At 46.4% G+C, this 21,099-nt stretch overlaps 1 protein-coding gene across 3 annotated transcripts in view; it reads left to right on the top strand.

The window, feature by feature from the left end:
• KLHL5 (kelch like family member 5) overlaps positions 1–21,099 on the top strand; it is a 506,424-nt gene that overhangs the window by 276,646 nt on the left and 208,679 nt on the right. For all 3 annotated transcript variants that reach the window (XM_078678331.1, XM_078678330.1, XM_078678333.1), the window contains one exon: positions 16,787–16,983. In XM_078678331.1, coding sequence (XP_078534457.1) covers positions 16,787–16,983 — 197 coding nt within the window. The remainder of the gene's footprint in view (positions 1–16,786; positions 16,984–21,099) is intronic.

Below are 21,099 nucleotides of genomic sequence, written 5' to 3'. Positions count from 1 at the left end.
GAACAACAACTCCCGTTCCTCTGCCGCAAACAAACAGTGACTCCCTGTCACTGCCCCCCGACCATCCAACACCTGTCGGGGGGAGACTCCAGCAGTTCCTGCCGGTCTGGACGTCCATCACCACGGACAGGTGGGTGATAAAATTAATCCAGTACGGTTATTGTTTGGAGTTAACATCCACTCCTCCCAACATTCCCCCAAGACAACGTCCTATGTCGGCAGAGCACTTGCACTTATTGCAGCAGGAAGTGCTAGTAATGCTGCAAAAAGGAGCAATCGAACTCGTGCCAGTGGAGGAGGAAGGAACAGGGGTCTATTCTCTGTACTTCCTCATCCCGAAGAAGGACGGATCCCTCAGACCCATTCTGGATCTACGCCCTCTTAACATGTATATACTGTCAGAACACTTTCACATGCTGACATTGCAACAGATCCTTCCCCTTCTAAACCAAGGGGACTTCCTGGCAACATTAGACCTCAAGGATGCTTACTTCCACATCCCACTCCACCCGTCCCACAGAAAATACCTCAGGTTCACCATTCTCAACAAGCACTATCAGTTCAAAGTCCTACCCTTCGGGGTGACTACTGCCCCCAGAGTATTTACAAAGTGTCTGGCGACAGTGGCGGCGCACCTCAGGAGACAAAACATACATGTCTACCCGTACCTCGACGACTGGCTCGTTCAAGCAAAGTCGGAAAGACAGTGCGCCTCACACATGTCCCAAACTATTCAACTCCTTCACAGCCTGGGGTTCTCCCTAAACTACCCAAAGTCGCACCTTCAACCAGCCCATGTGCGGCAGTATCTGGGCGCGACGATAAACACCCTGACTGCTATGGCTCAGCCAAACACAGTCAGAATCGACAGCATTCAGTCGCTGATCCAAAGGTTCAGACCGCAACACTCCCTGCCAGCGAGAGTGTTCATGCAGTTGATAGGCATGATGGCCTCCTGCATCTTCATAGTCCCGCACGCAAGGCTGCACATGCGTCCCCTCCAAGAATGCTTGGCAAATCAATGGACACAGGCTCAGGGACAACTGACAGACCTAGTGTTGGTGACCGGTTGGGCATACAACTCTCTGCATTGGTGGAATCCACACAACCTTTGCATGGGACGACCGTTCCAAGAGCCTGTGCCACAGATTGTCCTAACAACGGATGCATCTCTCCAAGGGTGGGGAGCGCATGTGCTCCACTACACGGTGCAGGGACTGTGGTCAACCCAGCAACAACGATTGCACATCAACTACCTGGAATTGATGGCAATCTTCATGGCGCTCAAGTCCTTCAAAGTACATCTGTGCAACACGGTCGTGTTGATCCGGACGGACAACATGACAGCCATGTACTACATCCAAAAGCAGGGCGGTACTCACTCACCACAGCTGTCTCATCTGGCTCAGAGCATGTGGAAGTGGGCCATTCAGAGGAACATCTTCCTCATGGCAGAACACCTCCCGGGCAAGGACAATCAGATGGCGGATCTGCTCAGCAGATACAGCCATCAAATGCACGAGTGGGAGATACATCCATCAGTACTCCACCCGTACTTCCAGCAGTGGGGTCATCCAGAGATAGACCTGTTTGCCACAAGGGAAAACGCAAAATGCCAAAGCTTTGCCGCCAGGTTCCCTCACCCGGAATCGCAAGGGAATGCGATATGGATGAACTGGTCAGGCAAATTTGCGTACGCTTTTCCCCCAGCGCCTCTCATTCCGCTGGTGGCAAGAAAGCTAAAGCAACACTTGATGACTCTCATCCTAGTTGCTCCCCCATGGGCACGCCAACCATGGTACACCACGTTTCTAGAACTTTCCGTGGTACCGCATCAAAGGCTGCATCTCACATCCAGGCTCTTGACGCAGAACCATGGCGACATTCAGCATCCAGATCCGCAACAGCTCAATCTGGCGATCTGGCTCCTGAGGTCTTAGAATTTGGCTACCTCAACCTGCCTCCAGAATGCATGGACATCATCCGTGAGGCAAGAAAGCCCACGACCAGAGCTTGCTATGCAGCAAAATGGAAGCGGTTTGTCATTTACTGTACTGACAACAATATCAACCCGCTAGATGCATCCATTCCTAACATCATCTGCTATTTGTTACATCTTTACAAATGCAATCTAGCGTACGCTTCCATTCGGATACATTTATCCGCCATAGCGGCTTATCTCCAGAATAGGCAGCACCTCTCTGTTTTCAGGGTGCCTGCCATTAAAGCCTTCCTGGAGGGACTGAAGCAAGTCATTCCTCCAAGAACACCACCAGCTCCAGTGTGGAACCTCAATGTAGTCCTCACTAGGCTGATGGGCCCACCTTTCGAGCCACTGCACTCCTGCGAAATTCAATTTCTGACGTGGAAAGTGGCTTTTCTCATTGCTATCACATCGCTCAGACGTGTTAGCGAGCTGCAAGCGCTCACAATCCAAGAGCCATTCATCCAAATACATTCTAACAGGGTAGTGCTCCGCACTAACCCCAAATTCCTTCCAAAAGTGGTGTCACAGTTTCATATCAACCAAACTATTGACCTGCCTGCTTTCTTCCAAAACCCACAAACGGTAGCAGAAAGAATGCTTCATACATTAGACGTTAGGAGGGCGCTAATGTACTACATTGACAGAACTCAACACTTTAGAAAGACACAACAACTTTTTGTTGCCTTCTCACCACAACACAAAGGCAACCCCATTTCCAAAGCAGGAATAGCCAGATGGATCGTTAAGTGCATTCAAATCTGTTATCAAAAAGCTAAACGCACTTTAACAATACCCCCAAGGGCGCACTCCACACGCAAATTGGGGGCCTCCATGGCTTTCCTGGGGAACATTCCCTTGGAAGACATTTGTAGAGCAGCCACTTGGGCTACACCACACACGTTTACCAAACATTACTGTGTAGATGTGCATTCCAAACAGCAAGCAGCTGTAGGACAGGCTGTTCTCAAAACACTTTTTCAAGCTTCTGCAGCTGGCACGGGCAACCGCCCTTAATGGAGGGACTGCTGTGTATTCTATGCAATAGATATGAATTTAGCAGCCCACATGCCTCGAACTGAATATGCTACTTACCAGTATGCATCTGTTCTTGGCATGTAGGGCTGCTAACATTCATATCGCCCGCCCTCCTCCCCGGTGCCCGTAGCGGCTGCAGACACTCTCTTGCATTATCATTAGCATGGACATCATTTACACTATTTCACTCCATCTCTGCCACAATGGCTAAAAACAATCTGGGGATGGAGCCGATGCCCATGCGCACTGTAGTCCAGGGGAGGAGCCACCTATCTCGTGATACTTCGAAGACTCTTCCAGGACAACAATGTGCAATCATCCGGACCCAACACTAGGCGGCGATCTATGCAATAGATATGAATGTTAGCAGCCCTACATGCCAAGAACAGATGCATACTGGTAAGTAGCATATTCATTTTCACCAGTTGTGGCCACTTAAGCTAGCCCACATGCAACATCCTGACAGCAGCGCCTTATGTCATTTTGTATGTTTACATTCTCCATGCAAAAGTTGTTGTGGCTACTGCCAATACATTAATGGAACGAGTGAAGGCATCAAAGCGTCCCAGGTACTGACTGTGTCTCTGCAAATGTTGCTCCTTCTCCATTGCAGCAATCCACCGGTCTTGCTCTTTCTGCAATTGCTGCATTGACCGTGACATGCTTAACAGATGCTTACTGACAGTCTGATTTGTTTGGTTTGCAGGCACTGTACAGAGATGATTGACTTCTCATTGGCGGTGAGGGAGCGGCCCACCATCGCCAAACTCTTAATCAGGCCCTCACTTGTTTCTTAAATAAGAGTTTTGACGCCCCAGTGCCCCTCAAGTTAGAAATTTGTAGTAATTGTACTGCTTCACATAGTGCCCGACTATATTTATACCTAGGATTGGAAATGCTTTATTTCCTGCCAGGCACTTGATGCTAAAAGATTTTTGTCTGCAAGTCTGATTTTATGGCGTACATCTTGATAGGACCATCTGATCGCCCAAAATTGCTTGTTCTATCCAAATTTCAAACAAAGCTGAGCGTGTGGTGTAATTCGGTAGCCGATACACAGTCCTGTGTGCTTTGGCCAGTAATTGGTCTAATGGCTTCATCCAAAATAATTTCACAAACATACATGACTGATGGAAGAAATTTGGCAGACATCACATTCTGCAATTGCCTCATGATTGGCCCTTTCTTGTCCTTGAAACGGTCATGAATTCTGCTGTCAGGGCAACAGACTTGTGTTTTATTGCTACCAGGTGCGACTTAAAGGAGCCGCTTGTGTCGTATGTTAGCCCCTAAGTAATTGTATTGTGTCTCATAGGTGACCCATATGCTGTAGATAAACCAAAATCCTTTGGTTCTTGACTTCATGAGGTTGCTTTCCAGTTTGTTTCTTAAAGAACAAGCATAGACTACGTCTAAAAACTTTGCAAGGGGGCGTGGCCTAGATGGCGGCGGGATAGGGCGCGTTTCTGGTAGCTCCTGCCCGGATGCCTCCCAAGATAGCACAGCACTGGCCTCTCGAGGCACCAAATCGCTCAAGGAGTGACCGCAACACCCTCGCCTCCCCTCCCCCGACCTGGGCTTGACATCCGGGCTGCGCGAGCACTGAAGAGCTGTCCCTTGACTCGGCCGGGTGACGACCCCGGCGTTCCTGGAGTGGGAGGCCTCGATCACGCAGTGGTTAACGGTGCGAGCCACCGAGGCTGGGTACCTGTCTCCCGGCCCGCCTGCACAGACAATATTCCGACGGCTTGCCCGCACCTGGGGCCGATTGGGAGAGTGACCCCCAAGAGGCGCAGGTTCCGGTGCGGCGGAGGGGCCTTGCGTGATCCCAGCAGCGATGGCAGATGGGGGGCCGCCGAAGTAGCCAGAGGACCCGCCAACTAACCTGTGCCTCCCCGTCATCTGCGACACTGCTGTTTGGCACGAGTTGAGTGCTGCCTGCGGCCCGGTCCCTGTGCCACCGGGCCGGGTCACGCAGGTCCCCGGCCTGCGGTTCTTCAGGAGTCCGGCTCGGAGGTGGGCAACGCGGCGGCGCTTTACGCAAGACCGAGGGCCTGCTGCTGCCTCTCTGCGCTGCATCATTGGACCTGCCGCCACAGACCCCAGCTACCCTCTGCCGGTGGCGGAAGCACCCATTGCGCAGCTCCAGGCCTGGTTGAGCTTGGGAACCGGAGAGTACGGGAGAGGAACGGCAGCGATCCCATGTGGCAGGTACTGTGGGGGTTTGCGCGCCAGGTGTGTGGGAGGTGCAGCCTGGCTCCCTGCTAGCGGCCCTGGCCCGGGCACACCCCGGTGGGAGCCGCAAGGACTGTCGACTAGTGAGGTGGCGCGGTTGATATAGTCACTGGTGGACCGCAGCGGGGCTGGCACCGGAACCTACCTCTGTCCCCTGCAAACCGTGACCCTAGGATTGGAAGGGACTTTGAGTTGTAGCCGGAGGTGGGCTGTGTGAACTGGGGTCCGCGCGGCGAGAGAGTGGAACCATGCTGAAGCCAAGACAGGCGGCAGCGGACGGCCCAGCGGCTCCCGGCCCACGAGCAGTGTTTTGGTTTCCCCCGGCCCGAGACCAGAGCACCTGGTACTGCTGCACTGACTGGTGGATTCGGGGCGGCCTGTGGGCTCCGTCGGGCCCCTGTGGAGAGTCGTGGCAGCACCTCACCCTGCGCTCCGCCGCAAAGAGAGCCCCAACAGCAGAGACGAGGTTCAAAAACCGCAGCGCTTGATAGACCTGGTGCCTGTCCTGCCCCCTCGGAGCCGAGGCAGCGCCCATCCCCAGCACTCGGGGCTGAATAGCTACTGGGGGCCACCTGAACCCTTCCCACACCAAGACGGCAGGCTGGGAGGTGGCGCCTTCTGACCCCGGGCTAACCGCTTGCTATTATTTCAAGTCGGGACCCCTACATCGAGGTACTGGAGCTCTGAGCAGTTTTCACTGACTGATTTACACCGCATCCACGCCTGTCCGAAGAGCGCTGGGAAGCATGTCCAGATCTAGAGGCACAAAGCCGAAAACTCTCAAAGACCTCTTCAGCCAGCCGCAACCCGCCCTCAAGATGGCCTCCGAGGTGCCAGGTACTGGACCGGAGGGACCCTCTGGGAACACCGGGGATGAACCCATTACAAAGTCATTCCTGAGTCCCTCTTTCTCACACTCCGAGAGGACATCCAGTCGGTGAAAAACAGAATTCGCTACTGAACTCAAGGAAGTCCGGAGAGATGTTGACAATATTGGCGAGCGGGTGGCCACGCTGAAGGAGAAAAGTGATTCCACTGTCTCGGATATGACGACTCTCCAATAGGAGGTCATTAGGTTACGAGATCAGCACACAGACATGCAGCTGGAAGACATTGAAAACCGCTCCCGCAGACACAACACAAGGATCCGAAGAGTAAAAGCGACGGAAGACACTCGCGACCTATTTTCTTCTACCACCGGTCTCTTCAAACACATATTGGGTGACTCCTGTGCGATGGACGTCATACTGGACAGGGCACACAGGGTGGGCCCGCCCCGCGGACCCAATGCTCCACCGGCGGACATACTGGTGTGTGTCCAGGACTTTAAGACCAAAGAATCTATACTATCGAAGGCAAAGGCGGTTCATCCCATTTCCTAACGGGGACATTCTCCTGTGCTCTACCAGGATCTGGCTCTGACCACGCTGCAAAGACGTCTGCAATTTCGGCCAGTGATGGAGCACCTCCGGGGGCTGGCAATCTCCTATTCCTGGGGTCACCCTTTCCGATCGATATTCCAACAGTGGCAGGCTACAGTAAATCTGCTCCTTGCAGGAGGCCTGCCGGCTGCTGGGACTGACACCACCCACTGAGGGGGAGGACGCTGGAGGTTCCACTCTGGGGCCTGAGACTTCTTCATCAGGCCGGCAGTGCCAGAGCAGGAGATGGCGCTCTAGGAAGCCGGCGGCCTCGGACATTGCTCGTGGCCAACAGGAGGCCCTGGCTGTGGTGGCGGAGGCACAGGCGGGGGAGGACTCCGCCGACGCATGAGGACACTACGTTCGGATTTTGTTTTTCATCCTCCTGAAGCTTCTTTGCTGTTCATTGGGGGGTGGTGGGAGGAGAAGTTATCCTCGATGATCGTACCACAGACCCCGTTTGACGATGATACCAGTTGTCCTGGGACAACGGACTTTCCCTATGGACTACTACTTGTTCAAGTTCTTTTCAAAGGTTTTATGTTTGGGTTTCCTCATCCACCTCCCCTAGTTCCCCCTTGGAGTTGCCCATCCCTGTGGCCCGGGGGATCGTACCCCTCCTTTCTGTTGCACATACTGGCTAACTGCTCCTGCCACGCCACATCCCACTTGCCGTTCCCTGATGCAGCCTGACCCCATTAAGGTCCTCACGCTCAATGTAAGGGGTTTAAACAATCCCATTAAACACTGGTCCGTCCTTTCCCTTCTGGTGCACTCCAAGGCAGACATCTGCCTTCTCCGGGAGACTCACCTTCTCTCGAAGGACCACCACAGATTGAGGTCCAAGGCATTCCCCACTCAATTATTCTCCTCTAACACTTCGAAGTCAGCAGGGGTGGCTTTTCTGGTCTCTCGATCCTTCCCCGGTAGGGTTTTACAGAAGGAGGCGGAGATTAAGGGTCGCCTACTCACATACCAGTTTGCGCTGGGGAATCTGAACTTCGTGGTAGGTTCCGTATACGCCCCTAACAAAGGGCAAATCAAATTCCTCCTCAATGTCCTTAGTGAAGCAGCTGCAACGCCCAATAGACACTTATTGCTGGGAGGGTATCTTAACATGGTCTTCGATAACGTGATGGACCGCTCGTGCCAAAGAACGACACAGGTAGGGGTATTGACATCAGTAGGGCAGACACACCTCCGTGACCTGGGTCTCTCAGACCTGTGGCGCCATTTACACCCGTATTCACGTAGCTACACTTTCTACTCAGATGCTCACAAAACCTATGCAGGCCTAGACTACTTTCTCTGCTCCACCTCACTGCTGACACATGCGATAGATGCGGAGATCCTGACAGCCTCCCTCTCCCATCACTCCCCTGTCCTTGCCACCTTTCAGCTGCCATGCTCCCCACGCCCTCACAGACACTGGCGCTTGCGCGACACTCTGCTACACAAGCCAGCAGTGGTTGATCAAATCCGGAAGGCCATTACCGACTACAACACCCAGAATGCTCACCCAGACACTTCCTTAGCGACCCAATGGATGGCTTTAAAGGCAGTCGTTCGTGGTGAATTCATAGCTATATCCTCTGCTCAGAACAGGGAGCGGAGCTGTAAGTGAGCGGAAATCACCCAGAGAGTTGCGGAACTTGAACAGCTGCATCAGAGAACGGGCACCTCCAGGGCCTGGCGGCAGCTATGCGTAGAGAGGAAGCAATTAGCAGCCCTTGATGAAGACGGGGCAGAATATGCGGCTCTAAGGCTTCGGCACTCCTATTACACTGGAGGGGACAGGTGCGGCCGTCTCCTGGCGAACAAGCTACGGGAGGCTACCCAGCGCCAGGCAGTTCGGGGTATTCGGTCGTCCGCAGGTGGAGTTGTTATGGAAGACTCGGAGATAGCTGAAGTATTCCGCAATTTCTACGCAGACCTATACAAGGGGGACTCACTAGATAATCTCCATAGTGCAGGATATATTACGGCAGCTCAGGTGCCCTCCCTATCCCAAGCGCAGGCTGAATACCTAGATAGAGTGATCCAGACGGAAGAGGTGATTTCGGCGATCTCCCGCCTCAAACTGGGCAAGTCACCAGGACCTAACGGTTACACGGCTGCCTTTTACAAAACCTTTTGCAACCAAATAGCTCCTGCCCTGACAGCCCTATTCAACACGTTTGAACAGACAGGTACCATCCCAGGAGACATGCTCGAGGCGGCGATAGTCGTGATTCCAAAGCCGGGGAAAGATAAACCGAGTGCAGCGCCTACAGGCCTATTTCACTCCTAAATGTGGACATGAAGTTGTACACTAGCATCCTAGTGGCCCGCTTGGCGCCATACATGGCCCAACTAGTGGAGCCAGACCAGGCCGGTTTTATCACACAGAGGCAGACTAGTGACAACACTAAACGCATCCTACAATTAATTGAAAAAGCCTCTCGTACTCAGGGAGAGTACATGCGCCTTGGCCATCGACGCGGAGAAGGCCTTTGACCGGGTGCACTGGCCCTATCTGGAGATGGTACTGATGGCGGCCGGACTCGGTGAGAAATTCCTTAATCGGAATCTGAACTGTTACCGCTCTCCCATAGCAACAGTCCGAGTCAATGGTCACACCTCTTCCCGATTTCCCATCGGCAGGGGCGCCCGACAAGGGTGCCCTCTATCACCCCTTCTCTTCGTGCTCTACATGGAGCCCCTGGCGCTTAGAGTGCGACGGCGGCCACTCATAACCGGGAATAAGTTTGGGGAGGACACGCACACCATCAGCCTATACGCTGATGACATCCTTCTCTCCCTGTCGGATCCGATCACATCTTTGCGCTCCCTCTTAATAGAGTTGGACAGCTTTGCACATGGATCAGGCTTTAAGATCAACATGGACAAATCCATGGCCCTTAACATCTCCCTTTCCTCGCACACTCTCACTTCCATTCAGGAGGAACACCCAATTCAATGGGCCGCCACCGCGATCCCCTACTTAGTCATTCAATTAGCCTCTACTATCCCCACTACCATTGCCTTTAACTATGCCACCCTCCGCACTCACATCCACTCGGAACTGAACAGATAGAAACACTGCATGATGTACTGGCTGGGAAGAATAACAGCCACCAAGATGACCATCCTCCCCCAGATAATGTACATCTTTCAGACTCTTCCCCTTAGGCCCCCGTTGGGCTGGATCCAACGGACTCAGAGGGATTTATCGCGCTTCATTTGGCACAGCCGTAAACACCCTTCCGACACCAGATAGCAATTCTCCCACCTGACAAGGGGGGAGTGGGAGTGCCAAACCTCCAGCTGTACTTTCACGGCGCCCAGCTTAGGTACCTTGTGGAGTGGCAGCGGTTAGAATCAGAGAAACATTGGCTGTTTCAGGACCAAGCAGTGGCAGGTGGACCACTACAAGGTGTCCTCTTCCTTCGTAAGCAACATTGCCCACCCAATATGTACGCCTCATACATCACGAGTACTACCATGGATTCCTGGGATCGTACCAATGTCGCTACCCAGCTGACCACTTTCCCATCGCCCCTCACACTGATATTCGACAATCCAGACTTTCACCCAGGCACTGACACTAGATCCTTTCAGGGCTGGCGCGCCTCCCCTGTAGGTCCCTAGGTCATCTCTTTGATTTGGATGGCATTATTGCCTTCCCCCAACTCAGGGAACACTATGGTCTCTTGGAGGCCGAGCATATGTCATACCTCCAAATTCGGCACAGGGCTTTACATCCACAGGTCAAACCGCAAGCACAGTGTCTACTTACCCCGTATGAGAAATGGCTAGTGAAACGCACCTCCGATAAGAAAATAATTTCCGATTTATATAAAATGCTTCTTGCCAATACCACGTACACATATAATGCAGGCTGTGCACGCTGGGAGCGAGACCTGGGGAGATCCTTACGCCACAAGGAATGGGAAGGTATATACCACAGGGCCAGACACTAGGCCTACCACATGGGACTCATGGAGACCCTAACAAAGATTGTCACGTATTGGTACTATACACCGGAGCGGCTGCACCGCTCTGACCCCCGGTGCAGCGACCTTTGTTGGCGGGAGTGCAGGGAAGTGGGCACACTGGAACACATACTCTGGAGCTGCCCCTGTCTGCAGCCCTACTGGTCCCAAGTCCCTGACGTGATTGACATCACCTCGAGACTCAGCTCCCACGATTTCCATTATACATTCTTCTGGGACTACCCAATCCATTGACTTATCCACTCAAATCCCAGAGGGGTAGACTGATTGCGATCACCCTGGGGGCTGCTATACAGAATATCTTGATACACTGGCGCACCACTCTGCTTCCTACACACACTGACTGGCTCCAGAGACAGTGTTTGGTATGGAGAAACTCACTCTTACGCTGGCCGGTAGAGGGTCAGAATTTCCCAAACTGTGGCGGCCTTTCCTCACGCTATTGGTGTCTGAATTCCGGAAGTTGTCTTGTCCACGGTACCTCTGACTGCTTCGCCTTCCAGACACACAAATTCCAGATAGCGCTCCCACGAAAAATTGCAAACGGCAACGTTAGACACTGGGTCTTTTCCCTTGTCCCCTTCCCTCCCCTTTTCTTTCTTTTTTCTCTTGTTTTCTCCGTCCTGGTTAGCTTCAGGTGGACGAGGGGTGGTGGGGGAGGGGAGGGTTTCATGTTGTTCTCCTTTCTGCATATTGCTTTGTCCCGCTCCATGCTACTTACCTTTGGTAAGGTTATGCAACACAACATCACTGTCTCCACTATTTTCTCAATGAGGAGCTGAGGGCTTTATGCTTATGTATGTTCATAAACCAATCAATAAAAAGATTTAAACCATAAAACCTTTGCAAGCCCACGAGGGTCTTGACTCATTAATAGCAGGTCATTGGCATATAGGATATGGGTGAGGGCATGACCTCCGAGTTTCAGTGGGTGGGCTTTTATTTAAGCAAGATCTCTGGAAAGGCACGAAATGTAGATGTCAAACAGCAAGGCTGCAAGAACACATCCCTGTTTCAAACCATCTGTGGTGTAGATCTTGAGGGGGAGTTTTTTGCTGTCCCCAAGCTTCACACGCAGCCAGGTATTAGTATGTAAAAGTTGAATAGCCTTAAATAATTTTGACAAAATCCCAGCTGTTATTAATTTTTTCCAGAAGCGGTCATGTGAGACCCTGTAAAATACAGCCTTGAAGTTGATAAAGCAGGCATATGAAGTGGATTTGCTGTTATTCGTTTTATCCATACAGATCACCAAGGTAGTTAAGGCTTATAGGGTGCCCTGCCCTGCACAGAAGCCACTTTGATTCCAGGGGAGAAGCTCCTGGCTGTCTGCCCAAACAGACAGATCTTGTAGTACCAGGCTGGCAAATTACTTTGTTTCCACGTCAAGAAACGCCATCAATCGATAATTTGAGGCATCCCTCCTGTCCCCTCCTTCGCAGATTGGATGGATTCTGCTTTCACACCTGGACTCCTGTGTGGTCTGTTGCAGACTCACTGCACTGTACAAGGTTGAAGGGTTTTTTACACAACATTTCAATTCTGAACCCACAGAGAGGTGGAAGAAGGCTATTAGGACTAAGTGCATCATCAGCTCTGCTCTACTTTATTACAAACTGTAGGGGATGTGCTATTTGCTAGTGCAGTCTCTGATAAGTGGCTTGTTTCAGGAGCCCAGGAGAATTTGGTGGCTCAGGCAGCTGTTCCTCTTTTTAACGTCTGCATGGTCGTCGCCGCAGCTGTCTTTTCGAACTGGCAGCACTGGAGTGCTTTAATAATACAACCTAGGGTGCTGTACCCTTTATGCTTGTATTAAAGGCAGTAGTATGGTCCTTGTCAACTCCGTTGATTGCTTTCCAGAAACATCTGCTGTTATCTGTTTTGCAGGTGTGGAGCAGTTTCCCCAGAACTCATCAGTATGTTCTTATTTGGCCTGCCATACTGCTTTTTTTTTTCTAAAGCTTTTGAAGCTTCCATGCCTTGGATAGCTGTGCTTTGTCAGTGTGGTTGTTTTTTAATCGGCAGTACTCTCTGTTTAACTCTTTCTTCAACCTGCAGAGTTATTTCAACGCCTCAGAAGCGGGGGGTCTTTCTTAGATCCAGTGAGCTTCAATATTGTTTCTACCATATTGGTGCCACGCACTTTGCAATATTGTCCATTGTGATTGCACTGAGCCTAGTGAGTAGGTACCAGTCCAATGGGGTTGTGCATTTATCCAGGATGTCTTCGAGTGTCATAATTTTCCATCGCAATCTTTTCTTATTTTCTATTTTGGAGTTGGCGAATATGTTGGCCGGATCATGAGTGTTGTACTTGCTGGTCTTGGTTATAGACTGTGGTCACTCTCTTCCCAGTCTTCAGTCCAGAAGTCTCTGATGAGTTTGAATAAGGCTAATGAGGCTGCAGTGTAGTCTGTTATAGTGCCGTACTTTTGTGATATGTTTGCGAACTGGGTCCTCTCCCCTGGGAATCTTCCATTTAGTAAACTCAATGTTAATGCAGCTGGAACTGAGACTAGATGGGTGCCTTGGGAGTTGTATCACCTTGTGGCTGATGCTGCCTGCACTGGAATGTTCCATACTTCATTTTGAAATATGACATGTTCTTCTGTAATATTCGTATGGAAAAGGTTAAACTCCACAGTGATTATCATATGGTGTGTGTTGTGCTCCTTCATCAGGTTATTGATGACTATTTCAAGTTTTAAAATGTGAACATATTTTTCCCTGGGTTGATATATATGTTAATTAGGATAAGCGGCTGTGTGTCACTGCATATACAACCATCTATTTTGTCAATCTGCAGCCATGTTTCCGGGATATATAACTGTTCTACCTTTACATTCCGATGTGCTGAGATCTAGATTGTGAGCCCTCATTTTGGCCGGCACCTTGAGCTGGTTCTTATAGGTAGATTGAGGTATTCCAGATATCCCATTAAGGGTACGGAGTTCTCAGCCTGGGTCTCCTGCATAGCGATAATATGAAATGTATTCAAATATTTGACAGTTTCAATGTTGGGAATTTTATTGTGAATTCCTGCGATGTTCCACAAACAATTTTCCATTTTGCCTGGCGGTGATCTTTTTATACTGGCTGTATTATTGATTTGTTTTGTTTGTAGAAGTGGTGTTCCCACAAGCCCTAATCATGCATCTTTGCTGCTTGTCAACACTGTAGGGAGCCAGGAACAGTCTAGTTTGGTATGGGCAATCAAACTGCATGACTTTGTTGAGTAACTGATCTCTGCGGTTAAGCTTGTGCATTTCCTTTGACTGGTAATTATGGGTCCGGTGGCGTTTTCAAGATGAAGAATGCTCAGGGCAATGGTGATGACCAGTGCAAGGACGTAAAAGTTAAATACATTTACATTGCCACTCTACTTATGTTGACCTCCCTTAAACATTGCCTACAATAAATGTTCTATCTAGTGGTGAAAATGTAAATTTAAAAAAGTTTTTTTTACCCTGGAACTTCTGTATCTGTCCTTCCTCGTCTGCAGTCTTGCACCTAATGTTGAAATGAACGCAAATCCAGGAAAAAATGGCCATCTAAAAATAGAAAATAAATACATTTTGGAACTGGTTTAAATTAACCTTTTTAAAGTTATAGTTTTTCATTCAGTATTTTATTTTATTACAAGTCATGCTTTAGTATTTTACAAATATTTGTTTGAACATTAAATTGTTTTAAACTATTAATGTTTTTGTTTCACATCACAATTAATAAAAGAATATCGTTTTAATAATTAGATGTATATGCCTATTTATTTTTTCTTTAAATAACACTAATTTAACAAATACATTATTCATTAAATAAATCATTATAGTATTTTTACTTTGGTGAGAAGTGTATATATTTATCATTATATTAAAATTAAAAAATATATATTTTCAATACTCTGATCCCCTTAAAACGTTTATAAATACCCACACCACAAAAAAACATTTAACAGCCATGCCTCTTTTTTTTTTATAAAGTACGCCGAAATTAAAAAGCTTCCCACTCTTATTCCCCACAACCTTAACATTCTGCTCCTAAAAATCCATGATCTAGACAAAAGAATTGTTACAATGCTGTACATCCATAATGTTTTAAATACACACACCCAAAACAGGAACACAAATTCCCCTTTTTAAAAAAAATTACCCCAAAACTAAAATAGCTCCCCACCATTATCCCCTACAACCCTTACATGCCGCTCCTTTATGATCCTAGACAAAAATATTCAAAAATTAATTTGTGTTCCAAGCCCTTAGAAATTGTAAATACCCACATTCCCAAAAATAAATTGAACACCTTCACTACTTTAAAAAAAAAGTACCCCAAAATTAAATGACTTCCCTCAATTGTCCACTACAATCCTAAAATCCCTGTTTTAAATAAATAAGAATAGAAATAACAGAAAGCCCATTTTTTTAAAAATAAGTTACATTTCAAAAATGCCCCTTTTTATCTCTAAAATCTCACAAATCACCCCAAAAATTCACAATTCATCATTTATTTCAATTAAAAAGCGTATTAAAGTATTTTAATCTGCTGAGAAGGTCTGCATCGTAGACAATTATTACGACTGCTCCCTTTTCTTGGAATACATAAAAACCAGTTTCAGAATGCAGGATCCACATCTCCTGTCTGGAAAATGACTATAAAAGTGGGACCCAAACTTTTAAACCGGGTTCCAATTTCTTCTACGGGAGGAGGTATTGTTTAGATCTGGGACTTACCCTTTCCCTGACTACGGACTTTCGCTGCTTTCTTCAAGATTTTTTATGAATGCAGTGCCTTTATGGATGAGGAGGGTGTCTGTGTCCTGCTTGAAGAGATGAATCTGGGCTTTCATTATTTTTTTTCTTGAATTAAAAAACCATACAAAAGCATTTCTAAAAACAACTTTAAATTCTTTAACCAAATTAAATCATTTTTAAATCTCATTACTTACCATCTTGAACTTGAACTTTGTAAACGCATACCTTGTAAACACCCAAGCGTTGCAAATGATGCTTTGTAAATGTAGGTCATGGTAAAATATTTGTTGTAATGGTAACATACCGGCAGGGGGAGGTTAGTCAGCAGATCATTTCCAGGGTAAAAGGGAATCTTTCACACAGGGTCTGTCTTTTTGTAAGTGCTACTCCTAAAAGGGCTCTTGACAGCCAGCTGCACAGCTTCACACTGGATTGTGCTGCTGTTTTGGATGCTTCAGTGAAGTACAACTCTCATCAACACCTGCTGAGAAGACCAGCATCAGGGATAATTATTACTACTGCTCCCTGGATTTGAAATACACAAAGCAAAACTGCCTAAACCAGTTCCAGGCCTTTGACACTTGGATCCACATCTCCTGTCTACAAAATTACAATAAAAGTGGGATCCAAACCTCCCACTGGATTCCAGTTTTTTTGTTGACTACAGGAGGAGGCATTGTTCAGATCTGGGGCTTACCTTTTTTCCTGACTGATACATTTCTCTGCTTTCTTCTTTTGCTTTCTCGGGGGCATTTGGAATTGCTGGCTCAAACTTTTTTATGGATGCAGTGCTTTTATGAACAAGGAGGGTGTCTGTGCCCTGTTTGAAGAGATTAATGTTAGTATTTGCTGGATCTGGTTCTCAGATACAAAGAAGAGGCAGGTGTTTTCTTCAGGAGTGGCTGCTTCTTGAGGCGACACAGGTATCTTATTCTATCGCAATCTTCCTTTGCGATGCCAGGTGTATGTGGTGAGAGGGAGTAGGTTTCTAGAGCTTGAGAAACCGAAGGGATAGGGTGTAAATCAGGGCGTGGGCAGAAAGGCAGCAGATCGAGGACACCACATAGAGCTTTAGCCAGCCACCAATAACAAAAATCATACCGTTTCCACTTATCCCAATTTCTCTGGAACTCCTACTTCATCGACTGGTGCTAGAACCGTTAAAACTTCTGAGACCTTGTGCTCCCACATTTGCTCTTCTTCAGATGGTTGGCGTCATGTTGGCTCTATGGCGGCTGAGTGTAGCACACATGTAATGTGTTTAGTTAGGTAAAGAATACTGTGCTTACTTAATGTAATGTTTGCTGGAAGGTGGGAGCAGGTATCAAGGGTTTCAACTAATTCGACAAAAATGTCTCTTTTCAGGTCGCCTTGAATTGAAAGAAGATACTGTAGAGTGCCTTCTGTCCACTGCTTGCCTTCTCCAGCTATCGCAGGTTGTAGAAGCATGCTGCAAGTTCTTGATGAAACAGCTTCACCCATCGAACTGCCTGGGGATCCGGTCATTTGCTGATGCACAGGGGTGCACAGATTTGCATAAAGTGGCACACAATTACACCATGGTATGTTCTAAGTGTTATGGGTGCAGGAAACGATTTAATTGAGATATAAAATGAAGTTTCACGCATGCTGTGTTATGAGGGCAAAATAACGCAAATGTGTAATTTGAGAAAACAGTTGTAGATGAATGGATACAGTTATTTTTAAGGACGAAAGCAACTCAAAATTAAAATGGCTACAAATGTTGGCGAAATGTCTGTTGTATTCAGGTTTTGCTCTAAAAGAGGGACTTTGTGCTCGTTGGATGCGAGTACCCATTTTTTGATTGTAATTAGTGTCTTTTTTTCTGATAATTTCAAAGTAGGCCTCTGTTTCTTGATATTTTGAGCCCAGCAAGAAAATAAAAATGTTCTTGTCAACCATTTGAAAATGAGAGGCCTGGAATCTGGTCCATAGGGAGAGGCCAGGGTCGATTACTGCCTCCCCCTGGTCCACTTCTGTGTATTATCTTCCTGCACCACAATCTGTTATATTCTCACCAGTGAGAACTATACCCTTGTTTTACTTAGATTTTATTTTACTCCATCAGGTGTCCTGTGTGGAAGAGTATCCTAAGTTAACATACTTCCAATGAATAGGCGCATACGGAGCACAAGAGAACATAACTAGTCCAACGCCATAACATCTTGGTCTCAATTGAGGCAGCAGCATCTATCAAGTAATTATCTAAAATCAGTTTACAATTCTTCGAAGGGATGTTTGAAGCCAAAATGCAGCAATGTTCCAGCAACCTTAGTATTGTACTTTAAGTATTGTTATCATTCCGAGGTTCAAACCTGGCATTCAGAGGAAGTTTCATTTATGCTCTGCATTCTTATGAAAGTGCGTTTGGCCGTTTCCGATGCTAAGAAATAGACAATAGCGTTGTATGTCAGGTCCCTCAAGTGTTCGGCAATAGTAGGTCAGAGAATATGTTTCTAGTTTGGCATAAGCATTACAGAGAAGTTTACACTATCATCCTAGTTGTCGATTCATCATTTTCGACTTCACTCTGCCTGATCTCATGTTACACGCAACATTCCCACTGCTTCCACAGCATTGCGTCTGTACATGAACACAGTCATTCATGGCCTTAAAACCCATGCTAAATTAAGGTACGGTCAGATTATCATCCGCCGATTTGGAATCCCTTACATGGTATACATTTAAATGGACTTCTGAAAGTTGTAGAAGTTAAATGGATATTCTATTTTGAATGTTGTATCTTTATTAAAAGTCTAATCACCAAAAATATACTGCCCTTACCTAAAAATCCCACTGTAATCTGAAGAATTATATCGTTAAAAAATAGTCCTTGGTGTAAGTAACTCCAGAACAATAAACATTTTCATCTTATGAACTGTTAAACATAGCTCTTGACCTAGGAACACAGCTATGGTGGCAAGTGATCAGTGTCGTGTCGTGATATAATTGTGTTTATATGCCAAAGGATTCATATTTTATGGATTGCTCTCATGAAGTACTCTACATAAGCTATAAAGAAAGCACAAAGAGCGGGCAAATAATTTTGCTCCAGTTCAAAGTTGCGCTTGGTTTGCTCATTGTGATCAAAGTTTCCTATATTTGTGCAAGGTCCGAATTAGCAACATAAAAATATTGAATGCGCTTATTAAATGGCCCATCATGCTGCTTTCAGGTGCAATTTTCACTTATTTTGTTGGTACAGAAATAAAATAAGTTTCCTGAAGCTGGCCTTCAAAGAGGATGGCCGGCTAAAAAGATATGTTCTAATCTACAGTTTGCACATATGCCCTGTGAACACAAATAGATATGTGCCATTGTACATATCATATTTATGGTAAGCATCCCGTTCTTGTGTAACTACAGCCTGGATAGTTAACGGGGTTTAAAAATATACTATCTTCATTTTATACAGACATGATTATAATCCACGAAAAGGTATGTCTCAATAACCTTGATTTCCATTTGTTGATATATGCCCAAAGTGGGTGCAGAAAGCAAGGTCTCAAAACATACATGTGAACGTTTCAAATATTTATTTGGATTCTGGTGTGAAGCTCTCGACGTTATCTGATAACATGCCACATAAAAGTACGCTTACCCTTCCTTATTAACTCTTGAAATGTCTTAAAGGTCATAATACTACAAGAAGTGATAATGCTGAAAACAATTGATCACTGCCAGTAGTCGACTAGCTTCCTGTCAATAATGACTCTTTCTCCTTGAGTGGTTCACATTTTCCTTTCTACCATTGAGTGGATGTTCTTGAAAAGAAAGGGATAATCTCATTTGTAAACCGAGCCAGATTTCTGTGATTGAAGCAACACGCTTTCCTTGGAGGCTGTGCTTTATGCAGGAGCATAACGCAATGTCCTCAGGTCGTCCAACCGTAGCGTCGTTTGAAAGGACATTCTCAGCTAATTAATTTAGCATCCTACGGCGTTTTCATTTTGTTCAGTACCATCAGTGTTCTGAATTGGATTATTATTTTTTGCAGTTATGAATTGCAACAGAATGAGTTGTTTTTCTCTTAAACACAGGTTACTATGGAAACCACATGAAACCAATTGAAATTTCATCTTCAAGAAAGTAATTAATTTTATTCCAAGCTGTATGAACGGAACAAACATTCAAAACATTTAATAGAAAAAAACATGACAATGTATCTAATTTCAAGAGTAAGAGTAAAAAGGCTAATCCGCAATTATAAAATCTGTTCACTATGTATAAACTGGGACATACCTGTTTTTAAACCCCTATGGTTGTTTCAAGTACATTTTATTAGCAATAAATTGTAACACTGTAAATGCTTATTTGTTAAGCCCCCTTCTTTAGTCTGTACCAACTCACTTAGAATGTGAGTCCCTTGTTTTCTTAATACCCCAGCTTGCGGAAGAGGGCAGTCACTGTCCAAAGCATTGAAGAGCATCCTTGGATTTTTTATTTGTTTGGCATGTATATGTTATCAAAGGGGCATATGGACGTAAATTAGGCATGTATTTATTGAATAAAGTAAATTGCTTTTTTCTTAGTCAGGAAGTCACCATACCATCCCTATAATTGCTAGCTTAGAAATTGCACTATATTTGGCTAGTATTCCTTGAATGTATGAAATTATTGGAAACGGTACTTGTAAAGCGCGCTGTCACTCAAACAGAGCATCCTGGCTCTAACTCAAACACCAATCCTCCGTCAGCTGTCGCAAGGTAAATCATTCAAAAACACCTGAAATAAAACCGAAAAACACCGCTGAGCATAAACAGTTTAGGTAATGACACATTTGATCGGGGCAGAGAACAACCACGTTTTCAAGCTCATCTTAAAGGTGGCTTCATTCGAGAGAGAACCAGGAAGTTGATTCCATGCCTTAGATCCCAAAGTAGAAAAAGACTTGCCTCCTATGGATTTTAGCCTAAAAGTCAGAGATTTTAATAGATTATAATTAGAAGATCTAAGGGTCCTCTGCGTCCTATAATGAAAGAAATGATCATATAGGTATTTGTGACCAGCAGCATGTAAGGACCTGAAAACCAGAAACAAATATTTAATTTAACCCTCTTGTAAATAGGCAACCTATGTAATTCCTTAAGCCCCTGAGAAGCGGAGCTTTTCCTAGGAAGTTTGAGCACAAGCCTTGCGGCTAAATTTTGAACCACTTGGAGCCTGTGTAGAAGTTGCTTAGAGATGCCTAAATAGAGGCTGTTACAATAATCCAAGCTCGGGGTTATGAGCACAATTGCTACAGTTTTCCTTGAGGCCAAAGCGAGAAAATCAAAAACATTTTTTAGTGATTTAATCATGGAAAAGCACATACTTGCTTAACTGCGAGCAGGATTAGAGTCATCAATCCACTGTTGCTGCAGTATAACCGATATTTCTCATAATTTGCCCAACTCAATCAAATATACAGAAGTCAAAGTTTGGCAGTGGCGTCTACCTCATCCAGTCCATCCTTCTAGAAGTGGAAAACTTTCTGGCAGTTCTACATTATGCAGTGAGTTTCCCACCTCCTCATATTTTCTCTAGCATAGGGCCGATATCTTTTTATCTATCTGCTTAGGTTGGTCAGAAGTGTAATATTATTTTAAAACAAAAACATCCCTTACACTGCACATTTATTACATGAGTGCTAACTGTAGCATACAACACCTTTTACT

This window comes from Lissotriton helveticus, chromosome 2_2 (genome assembly GCF_964261635.1).
Source record: "Lissotriton helveticus chromosome 2_2, aLisHel1.1, whole genome shotgun sequence".
Taxonomy (NCBI): domain Eukaryota; kingdom Metazoa; phylum Chordata; class Amphibia; order Caudata; family Salamandridae; genus Lissotriton; species Lissotriton helveticus.
Note: the sequence above shows the minus strand (reverse complement) of the source record. Positions and strands in the feature narration are given on the sequence as shown.